At 39.4% G+C, this 19,158-nt stretch overlaps 1 protein-coding gene across 5 annotated transcripts in view; it reads right to left on the bottom strand.

The window, feature by feature from the left end:
• Tbck (TBC1 domain containing kinase) overlaps positions 1-19,158 on the bottom strand; it is a 157,576-nt gene that overhangs the window by 136,488 nt on the left and 1,930 nt on the right. For 4 of the 5 annotated variants that reach the window (XR_001783696.2, XR_003954329.1, XM_006501553.4 and 1 more), the window contains exons 2-3: positions 18,209-18,429; positions 10,746-10,818 (exon numbers count right to left, since the gene is read on the bottom strand). Coding sequence is in view for 2 of the 5 variants with exons in the window: in XM_006501553.4 (XP_006501616.1) it covers positions 10,746-10,818; positions 18,209-18,401 (266 nt within the window). In the remaining 3 variants the exon portion in view is untranslated. The remainder of the gene's footprint in view (positions 1-10,745; positions 10,819-18,208; positions 18,430-19,158) is intronic. The other variant, XM_030252639.1, reaches the window with a different exon arrangement.

Below are 19,158 nucleotides of genomic sequence, written 5' to 3'. Positions count from 1 at the left end.
ATTACCAGTTTATTTTAAAACATTTGGGACAAATCAATAAAAGCCATGTACTCTGTACAAACAAAAACAAAACAACTAAGTCCATGAAAATATGATGTAGTTTATACTATATAGACATTATATATTTCCATATCACCTTGTGAATCATTCCAGTAGTTCATGACTTACCAAACACGTTTTAAATCTTCTCCACCCTCTCTATGTCAAGTCTCATAGAGACGCCCATTTTCCTCATCATTTCTCCCACCTCTCTCACCCTGTTTGTCCCTGAGTTTCTTTAATATATACTGAGAAGAACAAAAAAAAAAAAATCATTCAATCCAACCTTCCAATATTATCAGTGTTAATATTTTAATATGAGGGTTTTTTTCTAGCCATGTTTTATTTTTTAAAATTAATATCTGAAAGCAACCACAAAAAGTATATTTTAAAAGAATTATAAATATTGAGGCAATATAAAGATTAGATGGAATCACTGTTTTTTTGTTGTTGTTGTTGGTGGTGGTGGTGGATTTTTTTTTTTTTTTTTTTTTTTTTTTTTGAGACTGGGTTTCTCTGTGTAACAAACGGCTCTGTCTGTCCTGGAATTCACTTTGTAATCCAGGCTGATCTTGAACTCAATGAGATCTGCCTGCCTCTGTCCTCTGGGTGCTGGAATTAAAGACCTGTGAAATCACTAAGAAGTTATAAACAGGACAAAAGGAAAGTAAAGGGGAAACAGCACGCAACTGATGATGACTACTGCACAGCAGTTATGATAAACGCCAAGGCCAGCCTTGGCCTGAGAGGGGTTCTGAGAGAGCAGTGAGACAAAGGACTCTGGTCAAATCCTGGGTCCACGCTCAAGACAGCTTTCCAGACTGCTTTTTCTTTGTTCTGCTCCAGACAGTTCTCCAAGCAGTTTTCTCTTGCTAGTCTAAAAATTCTCTCAATAGCTCATCTCTTGCAGATAAGCCCAGCACATTTTTGTTTGTAAACATTGCAAAAGAATTCTGAGATTTGCCTGTCCCAGTTAAGCACAGATGATAACTGGCTGGGACCCCTGAAATTACCATTTCTACCACACCTGGGCCTAACTTTGCTCTGGGGAAGGTGGACCCTGAATTTAGGAATCTGCCTGCCCTTGTATGCTTAAACAAAACCTTACCTAGGTGGGTCGCCAAATGTTTTCACCTCCTTCCTTAGTATCATTCTGACAGGTTGGCCCACCAAGCAGCTGCTTTTACTCCTTTAGATTTGTGAAGCCCTCATACGATTCATATTTCATCCTTCGATTTTGCATTATTGATAAATTATGTACATATCTATATATATATACATAGATACATATTTTAAAGATTTATTTATTTTATGTATGTGAGTATGCTGTCACTGTCTTCAAATACACAAGGGCATCAGATCCCATTACAGATGGTTGTGAGCCACCATATAGTTTCTGGGAATTTAACTCCAGACCTCTAGAAAAGCAGTCAGTGCTCTTAACCTCTGAGACATCTCTCTAGCCCCTGAAATTATATATTTTGGACTCTTGTTTGTTGAGTTCTTTTCCATAGCTTTAGGGGCTGTCCCAAGGTCCCAGCATTTACAATTTTGCTGAGACATTAGACACATCTTCATCTCCCAGACTTGTGCTGTCTCTATCATGGAGTCATTTACATTAACAGGGAGGATATTCCATGAAGGATGAACGTAAAAATATGTACATTATTATACAAACAAGTCTTACACCCACAACAGCCATCCATACTCATGGTGGCCCATGCCCTATTGCCCCTGTCTTAGGGCCAGGAGCCATTTCGTTCCACCCCCACAAAGGCCATTCCAGACTCTGAAGTTAGATGTTAATGGTACTACTTAACCATTCAAAGATAACACTTGTCAGATCTGATAAGCATTAAGATTCAACTATACTTGGCAAGGGAAACCACTAAAAAAAAACATAGGTAATAGGAAAAAGATTGATTAACAAATCAGTGGTTACCATAGGTTTGGGGGACTACACAGGAATATAAGGAGAGCTTGAGGCTATTGGAATTGTTCTATATCTTAGCTTTGATGAGACCTTGTTTATCATACTAATTTAACTATACATTTACATGGTAAGTGGTAAGATATTAGAATTAGACCTCAATAAAGCTCACTTTAAAATAGTAAATGAAATACATTTTCTTTAAAAAATTATTACTAAAACTTGAATCCTCTTTTCTAAATTTAAAGTACAAGAAAGAGCAAAAGGTGAACAAGTTTTAGTCCTCTTTTCTCTTGTCACTGGGTTGACAACCCTCCCCACAAGGTCCATGGGCTAACAGACCCTCATGCCAGGCATGAGCCCTTCCCTGCTGTTGGTGCCGGTAGGTAGTCCAAGGGACCCCCAAGCAACATAGGCTTCATTGTTTCCCTTGATTACTTCTCAGCAGTTGAAGGGAAGCCCCCAGTGCTGAAGAAACAGCACCCTTGGATCGCAGGACTTGGATCATCAAAACTGATCTAACATGAATGTCTCCTTCCTGGGATCTAGCTTTCTTACTACCAGCGAGTACTATGTCACCTGCCAAAGAAGGGACACAACTAACGTTCTACCCCAATGTGACACTCCCATGAACCATAACAACCTGTGATGCAAGGTACATGTAAAGCTACAACTCTGGATGGTAGTCAACAGCTGTCTAAGTGGACATGAGGACCACTCAATGGGAGGAGAGCCATGTCTAGTGCTGAAAACGTAGCCAAGCTCTAGGACTAGTGAGGCTCTTAGAAGAGAGCCTACCACCTCCACCTTGCTGCAGCAGCCTAGTTCCTCAACCACATTCTAAACGTTATCTTTGCACGAGAGATGAGTGTGGTTCTCACTCCACATAAAACGATTCTTCTCTCGCCAGCAAATGGAGACCATTACAGAAACTGGACAAAATTCAGAGATGGATGGATTGTGGGAAACTTTTGCCCAGTGAACACTTCTACAGCACAGCTCCTGCATCTAGGGCTCAGGGAAGACTACTAAGGAGGGAGATGAAAAGGTTCAGAATACCAAGAAAGCTGCTGTAGGACTGACTTAGAAAGGGCTGCACGAATAAGACTTGAACAATGACAATATCAACAGACATGCTCACAAGAAAGGGGGAAATCTCACAGGGTCCCACCCCTAGACAAAGAACTACAGGCCGAGAGAAGGAGGTTTAGCCTCTCCCAGAGACGAGTGCCTTTATTAGCTATCTAATCTAACACAGCTAGCCCTGAAATCGTATATGCACACATAACAAGAGTACACTCAGCAGGTTGGATTTACATATTGTGCATATATTTATATGTAACAATAATAATTTTTTAAAGAGGCTATCAATTTTATAGTAGGGGGTATGGTAGGGGCTGAAAGGAAGAAAGGAAAGGTAGGAAGTGATGTATAAATATATTTTAATTAAAATGCTCAAAAATTCTAAGTGAAAAAAACTTCATTTAAGCATCTCATTTGGTTCTATAAGCTAACTTTAGCTCTTCTTTTTATTCTTGCGCTCTCTCTCTCTCTCTCTCTCTCTCTCACACACACAAACACACACACACAAACATACACACACAAACACCTTTACAGTATCTTTACAAATTAATGCCATATTCAGCAGTGACACTAGAGGTCCTCAGCTGCACTGTATTTCAACACAGACTGCTCATGGAATTGGAATCAAATGATTACAGTGACTGTTTTCATTAAACCAATTTTGAGACAGTTGAATACAGAAGACTCGTTCTACTTTTCATAGTGTGCTTTTATAAATTGACGTGGTATTAGATTTGTATGTCAAAAATGCATTCATGTTAAAATGAAGGGGTGTGTATATCAAAATAAATTTTCTTAATATGGTCAATAAGTTTGATGATGAAATCTTTTTAAGTAGTTATAATGGATAAAAATATCTAATAGTTAACATTACAGCTCGCTTGACCATGTACAGTAAAAAGCAGGAGATGGCTCAGCAAGTAAAAGCACTTGTTGCCAAGCCTGGTGGCCTGAGTTTGATCCCTAGAACCCAAACAGTTGAAGGAGCGAACCAACTCCAGCAAGTTGCTCGCTGACCTCTCCACTTGTGTGCTGTAAAACATGCATCCCCTCCCCCCATAAACACACAGCATAAGGCTTTGTTTAAACCACACAACTCCAAAGTCAGAATCTTGTGAATAACTAACATTAAGTACCACGTTTGAGTCAGTAACTTTTAGTTTCTGTGCTTTGGTTTAAAGCGATTCGCTCCGCATAGCCTCATGCACTTGAATCATTGGTTCCCACTGTCTTGGAAGTACAAGGACCTTCTGGGTATCATGTCCAGTTGGGACACACGAGGAACCTGGGACTGAGATTTATAGGCTGAGCACATGGCTTCCCAGTTTGCCAAGATGTAGGCAAGCACCCTCACGCTCCCAATAACAAATCTTTCCCATAATGATGGACAATGTCTCCTGATCCATCAGGCAGAACAAATCCTTTCTCCCCTGAGTTACTGTGCCAGACATTCTGTTAAAGCGAAAGACAGAACTAACACAGAACATAGTAACAGGAACTTGAGTCTCTCTAATAAGTCTCACCCCATGTTTCTAAGCCTTTGTTTGTAGGAGGAATTTGTAAGTTTGGAGCTACAGGCTAGAGCAGTCTGAGAATGATATATGGAAAACTTAACAGATGCTTCTGATAGAACTGTGAAAGACCAGAATGCTGTAGAGATGTGACCGTAAAGGTCCTGCTCATCAAAGGGAACAAGCAGTTCATTAGCAATTAGTCTAGAGCAGTGGGTTTCAACCTGAGGGTCATGACCCCTTTTGGGGTCAATCCACCCTTTCACAGGGATCACCTAAGGCAGTCAGAAAACACAGATATTTACATTACAATGCATAACAGCAGCACACTTACAGTTATAAAGCAGCAATGAAAATAATGTTATGGTTGGGGTCACCACAGCATGAGGAACTGTGTTAAAGGGTCACAGCACTGGGAAGGCTGAGAGCCACTGCTCTAGAGCCCACTCCTCTCTGACAAATCATCTGGATCCATGCTTGCCTGTGCTGAGGACCTGTGTGAAGCTAGATGAAGAGAACTGGACTCCATGTTTGAAGACTAGATGGCCTTTGGGCTGTGGTGCGGTTACACTCACTGCCATTTAGCCAGACTTACAGACACAGCAAGTTTAGAGCTGAAAGAGGAGCCCAAAGATGCCAAACATGTGCAGTCTGGTGAAGACAGGAAGGTGAACCAGGTTAAAGCCACAGACAAGGTGAGTATGGACAGAGCAGCTGTAATTGTTAAAGTCCCATTAATGAGATCCCATGCACTTTCCTTACACTTTGCATGGAGAAAACTGGAAAGGTTCCTTGAGAATAAGATCTCACCCACGTACAGATCTGGGATATAAAACACAACACCCATGTAAAGAACATTCACGTAAAAGGACAGTACCTGAAAACACAGAGCTTCCATGATTGACTTCTAGAAAACAATTGCCTAGCAAAGTATTTTCTAAGATGTGCACAGAGCACAGCAATGGTCTAAAGGGGCCAGACTACCTCTTCAGCAGCAGCAACATTTACTGTCATCCTATGGTGTAACTTGTGTAGGCATATAGAATTCAAGAGTGAGGGAGTCATGAGGCTTGCACCAGATAATGACAGGTAGAGTTATACTCCTCACAACAAGGCCCTGAGAAGCTACTGTGGGAAGCTATGAAGACCAAGCTTGTGGTGCTATGCAGACCTCATCAAGACGCTAAGCATGCCAGCAATGTGGGACATTTTAAAAGAAAGTTCTAGGAATCAAGTAAAGTCAATGCAAGAGAATACATGCACGCTGCTGGTGGGAAGGCCAGGGGGCACAGCAAGAGTCTCCTGGCCTCTGATTAATGTTACAAGGGAGGCTTCAATGAGGCTTCAATGTAGTTCCAGGTGAGCTACAGGGTGTCATGCTTGTCCTGCTGTGCTTCAGTCTTGCTTTAGTCTAAGGTTTTCTTGTTATTTTCTTATCTTTTCTCTTTGAAACAGGTTTGTTTACTCTGTGATAGTTTATAGAAGTAAGTAATTTAGAAATATTTTTTGGATGGAGCTCACAGTTTGGAGTCTCAGAAGAGATTTTGTTTGAACAGAAAACTGATATTTTTGAAGTTGGAATGAATTCATTTTGTAATAGAAGATACTCATTAGTTTAAACACTTGGTAACCAGCTGGTATAACTATTTCTTGGAGGCAGTAGAAATAAGTACTGGCATAATGATTAATACGTAATCCTGCAATACTTGGGTAAATTGTAAATTAGAAAAAGCTAGGAAGAGACTCTTAGTTTCATTCCTGATACAGTGATAAAATACTCTGAAGTTACAGAGACAGAGCCTGAGAGAGCTGGTCATGTTACAACCATAACCAAAAGCAGCGAGGAGTCAATTAATGCATGTGTGCTAGAACTCTACAGCCCCGGTCCCCATGACCTGGGAATGGTGTCACTCACAAGGAGTGTATCCTCCTACATCCATGGTCAGAATTAAGATGAACACACACAAACTTTTTCAGAGTCCCAGGTGATTTTAAATTCTGTTAACTTGACAAATAAACCACCAATTCCCTCAGCTATCTGCAATGTTTCCAAGAAGAGATTCTATCAGCTTGCAAGAAATAGATGCCAGGCAAGAGAACCAGAGGTCAGGGCTGCTGAGATAGATTTGGGAATCATTCTTATAGAAGTGTTAACTAAAACCACAAGTGCTATTTCCTCAAATCAATGATCCGTGAGATTTCTAAAGGTCACTGCATAAGCCAAAACACACATACTGTCAACAAACCAGGGAAGAAACAATTCTAGACTGTATAAATTCAACATGTTTTTTCACCTTATAAAATTCCTAATCCTTTCCATTTACATTTTCCTTTGGTTACATTTTCTTGGTATCAGCCTGAGGTAAAAAGTTAATGGAGAGGAAATGGATGAATTATAGTTAGCTACTGTATGATGAGAGAGAGAAAGAGAGATATCATTGAAGATTAATGCTTTAAAAAAGATTAATGCTTAAATAATATTGCAAAGATATGTTTGTCTTTAAAGACTCCCTCCTATACTTTCAAGATAAAAATGTCCTTCAATATACAACTTTTCAATATTTATTAGTTTTATAAATTCAGAATCAGAGGATAAGGTGTTTTTAATGATATGCTAATAAATTTGGAAGTTAAGATTAATTTTTAAAAATTATGTGATATGTGTTTACCTATATGTTGGTATGTTTCCATGTGAACACAGGTGCCTAGGATGTCCAGAGAACGGTTGCCCTGGAGCTAGAGTTATAGGTAGTCGTGAGCCACCAGCAAGGGTACTGGAAACTGATCATGTATCCCTGGCAAAGGCAGTACTGTTTTTAACCAGTGACTCACCTCTAAATCCCAGAGAAAATAGTTTCTAAAACTGAAAGATAAAAACTTCTTTGACTATTGAACTCAGGTATTTATGCTAAATTAAGCAACTCCTTTTTCCTCAGTTTCACATTTTTGAAATGAAACTTGGACAGATTAACTATCAAAGAGTATTTGTAGAAGGTATGAAAAATACATCCTCTGTGTCTAAGTTGTTAGGTTGGACATATTTTACAACTCAGCTTTTATTTTAAAATAACTGTAGCTGAATGCTGTAAATTTTGAATGTTACTAATCAGCAATAAGAAAGAAACAAATACCCATGCTGAGCACTAGGTAGCTTTTCTCTTCAACAAATAATGAATTTGCTAAGGTCAAAATACACAGGGAAAACACGGTCTGCTTTGACAACAGTAGGCTCCAGAATTGATTTGCTACACTTGGAGAATGTTCCAAATGTATCTTGCTTCACTCTGTTAATTTACAAGGTGATAAATATACACTAAACAGCAACTAATGAGCAGTGATCAGATAACGACCACTGCCTGATTGCAATGGGTGCACCGGATCCATTTCTCCTTCAAAGACTTCAGTGCCTTTGCGGAACATGTAATAGCATCCTGTTACAGTAAATGTGAGCATTTTTATAAATGAAGAATTTTATAATTCTTATACTACTTATTTGTAACTATAAATTTTTATAAATCTGTATTCCCCAACTTTCCTGACATAAAATAATCTGCAAAACAGTGCTTTAACATATCTCTGGGAATAAAGAAAAAACACCGGAGCTGGGCATGGTGGCGCACTCCTTTAATCCCAGCACTCCGGAGGCAGAGGCAGGGGGATTTGAGTTCGAGACCAGCCTGGTCTACAAAGTGAGTTCCAGGACAGCCAGGGCTATACAGAGAAACCCTGTCTCGGGGAAAAAAAAAACAAAACCCACCCATTCAATAAGGGCAGGTATTTTTGTCATTTTTTAAATAATTTATTATCATGACACAAACACACTAAAATTTTTATTCTGCCATAGAAAATCATAAAAAAGGCATCTATGAAAACATTATTGCAAATACCATACATAATAGTTCAATATTGAAAAGTCAATATCTAAAACCAATGAAACATGACCATAAATATTTATATTACAATAATACAAATACATACTAGCAAAAGTTCAATTTTGTGAAACCAAATCAAGATCAAGAAAAAAAAACTATAATGACTTTTTAGAAAAGAATATAAACATATTTTAGTTAACGATAATATGGTTGCTTAATTAAAAAATCGTATGGAATCTGCAAAGGAACTATTTAAACAATGAACTTTCTTTAGTAAGGCCATAGAAAGGAAGCCTTTATTGAAAAGTATTGACTTATATTGTTTGATATTAGCAACAAAAAATAGAAAATAAAATACAATTTCATACATACTCAATATCAAAACAAAATATTAGTCCTGCATTTAACCACAGGAGTTGTTAATACTTTCTGTCAATGTTTAAACAAGTTAAGAACAGGCACAGGCCTGTGTGACAGTCTTGTCTCATGGTGGCATGCTTGAATGGGTAATATCAGCCAAGCAGTCCATCCCATGCAAAAACTGGATAGTTCTCATGGCAACCTTGCTAATTTGGATACTTTGTCATACTCTGAGGACATCCCGCAGGTAGCTGCAGAGGCCTACTATAACCAAGGCTGAATTGAAGCTCCAGACAGGACCACTCCAGACATCCATGAGCCTGGGAAAGTAGAAGTCTAGAGAAGACAAGTGTCAGTGAACTTAAATACCCTACAGCTATTTTCAGCCACTTCAGAAGGAAGCAGCTTTGCTAGTGGCCTAGCAAAAAGGCCTGTAATTGCGAGAAGTACAATCTTTTATTTGCATAAAGGACTGTACCTTGAGTAATACAAACACCTTTGCCATATCACACTGATTCTGGTGGTAAGTCAGCTTGGCTCAGCTCTGGAATCAGCTAGGGGATGGACACCTCCTGCCTGGCTCCTAGTAACGCAACATTAAGCCCAACAAAAGGCTTATCTCAATTTTGTTTCTTTGCTTTTGGTTTTTACTTTGCCTACTTTTGATTGCTATAAGCAAATTGAGCTGGGAACATGGGGATGAGAGAGCTAACAGACCAAATAAAAGCAGCAGCACCAAGAGGAAGACTAAAGAGACCCAGAGAGCTGCTGAGGCAGAGACATCAGGGGACAAAGGTGGCAGAGATGGAATACAGGGAAGGCTATGAAGGACCACAAACAAGAGTGTGGCCCCAGTGGCTAGTAGAACCAACTGAGAGAGCAGCCAAGCCTTGCTAGGCACTGGAGATCTGTAACTGATCCCTACACCTAGGCCAAGAGCTCCAACGTTATTCATGAGAGGAGCTTCAGAGTCCAACATATGAGGTCCAGCCAGGAGCTCCGCAACCCCCCCCCCCCTTCTTTCTCCTCCTCCTCCTCCTCCTGCTGTTGCTGCTGTTTAGAGCTGAGCTTTTCACTGTCTGCTAAGCGCCAGGCTGCTGGCAATCAGAACACAGAGCAGGAAGCGTCTAACCTGAGCACCTAGAACTTCTCACTCTCTGCTGCAGCACTCTGAGCAATCCCACTAAAAGAAACTTCAGGTTGACCACCTTGGTATTTGGTGTTTCTTTCTTTGAAATAATAAGTGACCTTGACCTCAGGATAGTTTGGGGTTTTTCGTTGTGTACCCTCCTCTGTCCCTTGCCACTAAGTTTGAGAACTCCACAGGTTCAGAGAGCTGAAGTAGAAAATTCCAAAGTCATAAAGGCTCATGGTAAGTAATTTTTGTTAGTTTAATATAAGTTTACTTAAACATTAAATATTTTATGATTTAAAAATAATCTTGAGTAAATGCATGAAAAATTATTTAATAGTATACTTGTAATAAAAAACTAGATAACACTATTCTGGCTAAGACAACATAAATTGATTGAGTTGCTGAAATAGTTGAATTATACTTTATCATTAAGTTCTACCCAACTCAGGATTACTAACGCTGTCTCATCCTTAACATGGAATTACTTAACAAAGTTCACTGCTCACCTTGGACTATCACTGTACACTGAGAAGCTACAATGGTCCCTTTCAGGAAAATACTCCGGGCTAGGGGAATAAGTTCTTAGAACTAAGTTGTCAAAGTTCTCATATCTGTATACTCACTCCATTGAGGAATTTTCTCAAGTGCTTTGTCAAATGTTACCACTGAATTCCTATGAACCACGTAAATTAGGTAAAGACCTCCACTGAACGGTCTCATTATAGAACATTAAGAGAAGCCAGGGCCCTTCAGTCTCCAGTCAGATGCTTCTTGGGTTACGGATCCCCACTTCCCACCTTTGCTTCACACTCTACCTCACAGGCTTCCTTTCTCGTAGAAGGTCTTCCAAACTGCGCTCACAGTGCTCCGCCACCACCACCAGTCTTTCTGAGAAAAACAAAGCAAATCTACTTTATAATTAACATACTTTAATAACAAGTACATATATCCCTCTAAAGTTACTAACATGCAGTAGAAAAACAATATTTTAAGTACTATCCGTTTTCACCGTGTGCACGTGTGACCAGTCTTCCTAACTTCTATCTGGCTCCTCCTCTCAGTCTCTCCTCTATGTAAGCACCCCATCCACCCAAACTGAAATGCTACCCATCTTCTGCCTGTAATTTATTAGTCTTCTTTTGTATTTTCTCCTCATCTACTATTTAGTGCTAGAGATGAAAAGCTCCTACATTTTACCAAGCCTGGGACTCTCCTGGATGGCAGACCTCTGGAGCCCACCTTTGCCTTCAGGGGAGAATTCCCTAGCCAGCTGGCCTTGGAGTTCAGATGCCTTCCTAAAATGTACAATGCCCTGCACTGAGTCACCTGCACTTCCTAAACCAGGGTGGTGGCAATCATGCCTGAATTCCAGCACTGAAAGGTTGAAGCAGAGACAAGGACTTTCAAGGCTACTCTTAAGAATATAGCAAGTTAGAAGCCAATCTGGAATATACTAGACCCTTGTCTATGCAAACAAACTAAACCGGTCACTTGCAACTCAAGAGAAACAAACAACACATACACTTTCCCTTTCTTAAAGCAACATATAGAGTCCTGCTATTTCTATCTCCCAATTGCTTCCAGAACTCTAGGGTTTATTCCATCCACTGCAATCTGGGGATAAGCCAGCATTATCTCTTTAGTTTCCACACAATCTCTTTACTGTTCTTTTCACCTAATTAGGGTCCCCCTTCCTCCCACATATTTTCACTCTAAAGCCCAAGTGAAAAGATAATAAATCAGAATAAGGAAGTCCTTCTCTAGTTTCCACGATATGTTTATTTAATCAGCTTTTGCTCATTTCCATCCTTTGTGGAATTACACTTGGGGTCCCATGTCTGAGAATCTTCATCTAAACCTTTTTTGTTGGTGGTGATTTTGGCTTTTGTTGTTGTCTGTTTTGTTTCGAGACACGGGTTTCTCTGTGTATCCCTGGCTGACCTGCAACTTGATCAGTAGAGGAGGCTGTCCTTAAATTTATAGTGATCAGCCTGCCTCTGTCTCCCAAGTGCTAGGATTAAAGGCATGTGCCATCACTGCCCAGCTCATCTTAACCTTTTAAAAGAACTTTTGCATTACGTTTATTTAGTGCTCTGTGTGTGTGTGTGTGTCTATGTGCCCACATTTGCTCATGGTACTGTGTACAGATGGAGGTCAGAGGAACTTGCAGGAATCAGGTTTTTCCTTTCATCCTATGGGTCCTAAGAATCAAATTAAGGGTGCCAGGCTTGGTGGCAAATGCTTTTACTGTTGAGCTAGCTTGATAGCCATTTTTCAAAAAGGACATATTTTATGCCCAATGATCTCTATAAATTGGTTAAGTTTTGGAAGCTATGTTAGGCTTCCTATATATTTTCAGTTAATACCATTTGTTTTGCATTTCTGATAGGGTTGAAAAACTACAGTCTCCTAGCTAACCTAGTCTTTTTACTTTGAGGGGAACAGATTTGAGAGGATGTTTTTCAGATGTCATTCAATCTAAAGCCAAAACATAGCCAGTTGCAGAACTATAATCTTTTAAGTAAGGATAGATGACAGAGGCTCTATTTAATTAACAAAGATGATGGACTGGGTATTAGGTCTCTTGTACTTTATAACTACAAAATGGTAGTAGTTATGTTCAATTGTATCTGTGAAAAAATAGTCTTTTAATTGGACAGAGAAGGGGAAATGTTGAGGATAGCCCTGGGGCTAATTATTCCATTCTCCAGTGAGGGGCTGTATACAAGGAATGAGTCAGCACTCTGGTGATTTGTTGTAAACCTTAATTTGTAATATAAAGGACAGCTTATGATTGGGCAGATAAAGGGAAGGTGGAGCTGAAGATGGGGAGGAGGGAGAGGAGGCAGAGCAGGAGGAAGAGGAAGAAGAAAAGCAGAGCAGAAGCACATGGCCTGGAGAAACCTGAAGTTCTAAGGGGTCTCATCAATGTGGAAGATGGTAGTGTAGCAGTAGATCCGCCCAATCTAGGCGCACAGCATGTGTTCATATTAATTGAGTCGTGTTTTCATTGCCAGGGCATATTTGGGTTGGAGATGTGTTCTGTGTTGAGAAGTACATGCTTATGTCCTAGCTAGATACAATACCTTAGGAGCATTGAAATTCATATGCAACAAACATCAGGATTTATTAAAATATACATACTTCACCAATCAGTCACTTACAAGTGGATAAGCGTAAGTCTTTTTGTCTATAAGTGACCTGTAGAGCATCTCGTATTAGGCTTCCTCTGTCAACACCTTCAGTGTCTACCAAGGCTTCAAAGTGCTTTATTAGTTTAAACCATGTTAGTAATGTAGAGCCATAACCCACAGCATAACCATCAGCATTTTTCTCAAAAGGAAAAGAGTATATTCTGAAGGAATCTTTCCATTATTAATGTCTTTTTTTTCCTAGAACTCATTAGAAGTACACATTCCAAAATTCTGGATGTGTTTGAAAATAGATTTTCTTTGTTATAAAAACAATTTGACTGTACAGAGTAAATTGTCTGGGAATCATTATGTACCAAATAAAAGTCAGCAATACAGTGGCATTATTTATAAATAACAAATATGTAAGGTTAGAGAGATGGCTCACTGGATAAGAATGAATGCCCTCTTCCAGAGTGCCCAGGTTAGGTTCCAACTGCCCACACCCAGTGTTTCACAGCTGCCTATCGCTCCAGCTCCAGGGGTCTGAAGCCAACTATACTGACATGCACATACTCCACCTGCCACACACATGTGATTAAAAGTAATAAAAATATTAAAAATTAAAACCAACAAATGTGACATCAAGAAATGTCTGAAAAGCACAAAATAATCTTTTTCTCTAACAAAATTTCTAGACATCAAGAAATGTCTGAAAAGCACAAAATAATCTTTTTCTCTAACAAAATTTCTAACAAATTTCACACTCTACATCTATCTAGAGCTATGTGTTTTCAGTCACTGATGGTTAATCAGGAAAGATAACAGAGCAGTTGAATAAATAAAGGCAGTAAAGGAGAGACTTGGGGTCCACAGGGACGGCTCTGAGACTAGAGATGCTTGCCATGCTAGCCTGATGAGCTGAAACTCACATAAGTGTGAAAGAGATAACCAACTCTCAAGTACTGTCCTGTGACCTTCCACATGCATGCCAGAACATGTTTGTATCCCAGTTCATAATGCATAACATGCACAGTCACAGAAAAATATAAAAGTTTAAGACAAATTTAAATTTTATAAAAGTATAAATTTTTTAATATAAAGGCAATGAATTATGAATGTCTTGTAATATTGTCTGTTATCATCATACAGTCCCTGCATCATTCTTGTTATTCACAGTAAAACCTAGCTCACCATAGACTAACTCATCACCTTTAAAATGATATTTAAGTAAATCTCTAAACAATAACACCAACAAAGAAAAACTGATTTACAAATACGGGTGGTACCAGGATTCTGCAGTGGTCAGTTCTGAAAGTCAGCTACGGTCCCCGGGTATTCAGACAAACACTCGTCTCCATAACTCTAGGAAGAAGCTGTCTGGATGACTTGGGTTTCTACCCAGGGCCACTAAGAAAGCTTATCCCTAATAACCTAGGTGACCCTGATTCACAGGCTGGATCAATCCTAAGACAGAGCTGAGGGTTCCCTGAAAACGCAAGTCACAGCTCCCGCCCAAAAGTTCAGTGTCTCCTTGAAAACATGACCTGTGGTTTGGGCTGGACTAGCAAGAATCATGGATTCCTGTTCCTAGCACATAATCGATCAGTCTCAGTCTCTCTCTCTCTCCCTCTCCCTCTCTCCCTGCCCCTCTTCCTCTCCCTCCCCTCCCTCTCTTCCTCCCTCCCTCTGACTCTCACTCACTCTCATTGTCCCTCTCTAGTTTTTTTTGAGACATGGTTTTCCTGTGTAACTCTGGCTGTCCTAGAACTTGCTCTGTATTCCAGGCTGGCCTCGAACTCAGATATCAGCCTGCCTCTGCCCCGAGTACTAGAATCAGAGGTGTATGCCATCACTGCCTGGCTACATGATCTCTTCATACACATAAACTCTACAAGCTCATTTCTGTGATATAACCCTGACCTATGTATGCATTTAGGTTGAAATTTATAGGTTATAAGTACAGAATAATTAATACTATGTTCTTAATAATGCTGTTTATTCCATACTTAAATTTCAAATCTCTGTAGTAAAATAATTTTTCCTTGATTCATCTCAATAGTAATCACAGAAACATTTCTAAATATCCAATAGCAATCAAAATGGGGCACACTACCACTTTAAATCTTCACTGTACTTCTAAACTCTGCTGATATTTCAACTCAAAAAGATTAATCTCCATAAAATCTGAATATTCAAGCTTTATTGGTTTCATTTAAGTATGTTTCTTTAGATTTTAAAAAATGAATCATGCTTGAAGCCCTGGTCTGGCTTATAAGGTATATAAGGGATCCATTGCTATGTGATACTGATAGCCAAATGAGGTTCAAAGGCAGGCAAGGTTAGTAAGAGTGGTCTTCCCAAGGATGCTGTTTTGTGACAGCCCTATTTCAGTGCTGAGGGGGCCCTTTGGTTAGAGGAAGTAAACCTGGAGTAAGGTGGACATGGGGGCCAGGGCTCATGAATTAACCTTCAGACGAAAGGAAGCATATGGGGAATCAAGTCAGAGATGCTCCAAGGACTTTCCCATATGGTGGGAAGAATCTGAAGTTGTTAGGAAAGAAGTTCTAGGAACTAAGTACTTTACTGAAGGTGGCAAGGGTCTGAGAGTGTCCTACGCAGTAAGGTCACCAGCTGCAGCAGGATCTCAGCAGGGTTTGCTTGGAGTGGCCTGGGCCTGGGAAATCTCGCCATTGCAAGGTGTTTCCTTAGATGTTCTAACTGAGGTGCAAGGGAGTGTGAAGGGTAACTAGGAGACATGCAGGGAATTAGAGTATCAGTTCATTGTTGGGTGGTGTAAAAATCTCTAAAATTCCCCAAATTTTCCAACATCAATATTGTTGAGACCATTTAACACATAAAAATAGTGAGCAAACATTAATTTTAACAATTAAAAAAAACTTGTTAGAGGTGCGTTACTGGGCTTTTTACAAATGTTGTTAATTATGTACTATGGGGATAGTTACCATTAGCCTTATGGTTATCTTTAAGCCAATTATACTGAAAAATGTCCTTTTTTCCAGGATTAGTCAGAATTAGGGTTAGCACTCATACACTGCATTAGCTCAAGCTTTCATGCAATAGACACATGGAACACATATAGTAGCCCTGACTCTAGGTCTCTTAATTATTATATTTGTCATATGGTATCACAGTACTTTCTGGTTAAATCACACACAAATTAGCTAATTAAAGAATTTAATTAGAGTTTAGAGTAGATACTTTGATATCCTTTATGGAGAAAGGAAGCAGAATGCGATATATAGTAAGGAATATTGATAGAGTTAACAGTTTCTTGAGGCGGACTATAAATGTGTAGACTTCTCATAGGTCACAGCAGAGATGTACTTCCCTGACTTTACACGGACAAGACATCCGCAGAAATGTGGAAGTGCAGCTGCTGTGGGCTTCACAGTGTTATACTGCCACAGAAGGAGAAGGACATCGAATGTTATCTGTTTACTTAAAGACAAACATCCTTAGGTTGGAAACTAGGTTTTACTCTAAGTCTATACTGTTTCAAAGCCAGTGTTCTTTCAGTTCTTCCCTTCAAAACAGAAAAAAACTTAGTCTTCACCAGAAAGATTAAGCCCGACCAGATCACAGTAATTCTAATAATATTTGCTAAATCAATAAATTAAAGACAACTTTATATTATACAAAGCTCTAATAAAGTAACACATTGTGATGGTTTGTATATGCTCAGCCCAGGAAGTGGCACTATTAGAAGGTGTGGCCCTGTTAGAGTAGGTGTGGCCCAGATTAAAGAAGTGCACCACAGAGCCTGGATCAGGGGCTCCTTTTGTTCTAGGCTGAACTTGAACTCAAGAGATCTCCTTGCCTTAGTCTCCTGGGATTAAAGGCATGTACTACCTTGCCTGGGCCTAAGCTTTTCCTAGCCACTATGCCTCAAGATCTCCGCAACAAGATCCAGGTCAGAAACTTGTGTCTTCCAGCCTCAAGATGAGGATCACAGGTGAGCCCTCCACGTCTGGATTATAGATCATTCCAGATATAGTCAAGCTCACAACTAGCATTAGCCAGTACACATATATTTCAATATCTCTAGGTATATTTATATTATATACATATCTACACCTGTGCACACACATATACATGTGAGTATGAAATACTAATTATAATTATCTACTAGAACTGCTATTTTTATCATTATTTTCCCCACGTCTCTCACTAAGGTCTCTACAAGCACCTAAATTTTCAGCAAGTATACGGTCAAACTTTATCGTCTTAAAGGGACCAAACAGCCTGAATGACGTGGCTATGGCATTATTATATACTGACAGTGACTTCTAGAGGCGTTTATCAAGTAACAATTCATTATTGTAATGTCTTAGTATTCTACTGTTTTGTATTTTCCTCTACGGGATCATGCTCTGCCTCAATTTCCTTATCTATAAAACAACACTGTAACTGTTCCTACCGCACAGTAATATGATAAAGATTATTCATTGCTACAAGTCAGTGATTCTCAACCAGTGGGTTGTGACTTCTTTAGCAAATCTCTTTCTCCAAAAATATTTACATTATGTTTCATAATAGTAGCAAAACTAGTTATTATGTATCAACAAAAATAATTTTATGGTTGAAAATTAGTCAACCATCGTAATGAGAGATATCATAACAAAAGATTATTCTGCTCATAACCTACAAAAACCAAATATTCTCAGAGCAAATACTTTTTCAAAAATGAGCTATCCAATTTCAAGTATAGCTTAGTATGCTTTTTCAGAGAAACAAAGAAAAAGTAAATATTTATGAAGGTCGTCTTCACCATTAGGTAGAAACATATGAAATGTATTTTATAGAAAACATGGCTGAATATCAGAAAGCACAAAGGGTTGACTTTCATGTACTTTTTTATCTCCACATGCTCAGTCCAGTACAAAGAACTCAACGGCACTCAACACTGCTGTCTCAAGGCACACACTTTTCCACTACTTTAGTTCTGTAAAGGCAACTGCAACAGTGAGACAGTAAGAGTCCCTTTCACGTCAAGTCAGTCAAGAGTACTCTGAAGCACAGAGAGCAAGGTCCTGACTGCTTGTCAACAGATACTGACGCAGTATTTTCAAACTGCATCTGGAATTGAGGCAGTGAACATAAAATTCAAAAGAGAAAGATCTTACCATGCTTTCCCCTAGAAATATCCACATATTGGCACAGTCTGGGGTGGGTGATGGTCTTAAGGATTTGAAAGCGACCTAAGATTTTGATGGAATTTGGTGTGAGAGGAAGTCCGTTGCTTCCACAAACATCATGTGGGAGAGCAGAGGCAAAGAAGGTAAAGGCGCCCATCTCAGCATCCTTCAGAGGAAACATTTTGTAGTCTTGGATCCTTTAAGATGATCTACAAAACGAAAGAATTTTATGACACAATGAGCTAACATTAATCCAGTACTTTCTCAATTTAAAATTAAAAGTCGCCGGGCAGTGGTGGCTCACGCCTTTAATCCCAGCACTTGGGAGGCAGAGGCAGGCGGATTTCCGAGTTCGAGGCCAGCCTGGTCTACAGTGAGTTCCAGGACAGCCAGGGCTACACAGAGAAACCCTGTCTCGAAAAAACCAAAAAAAAAAAAAAAAAAAAAAAATTAAAAGTCAACTTGGAAAAACAATACAAAACAACCATGATACTCTGAGAGCAAGTATTTTTAAAAAAGTCAGTTTAAAAATTTAAAGACAATGTTTGAAAGAAAAACACCTAAGCACATGTTTATATTGCAGCTCAAAATCAATTTCAAAGGTTTTCAATAGCGTAAAAAAGAGAAGAGTTAGAAGATTTCATCTTCCCATTCAATTATCCCTGCAACTGAGGAGGGGTGTGCTGTTGCTTTGCTGTTCTGCTTTGTACAGGGTCCTCACCTAGCCCAGGCTGGCCTTGAACTCCTAACCCCCTGCCTTCACCTCCCCGGGACTTGCTTACACACATGCACCACCTTGCAGGGCCACGTAGCCATAGAAGGGGATGCATGCTTTCTCCAAAGAGAAACCAAAAGGCAAAAACAGAGGAAGGGGGTTTGAAAAGGAGAAAGGTTAAAAATATATCTAAACACACAATCTACTAAATCAAGCACACTTA

This window comes from Mus musculus, chromosome 3 (assembly GCF_000001635.26).
Source record: "Mus musculus strain C57BL/6J chromosome 3, GRCm38.p6 C57BL/6J".
Lineage (NCBI taxonomy): Eukaryota > Metazoa > Chordata > Mammalia > Rodentia > Muridae > Mus > Mus musculus.
This window is presented reverse-complemented; position numbering and strand designations above follow the sequence as displayed.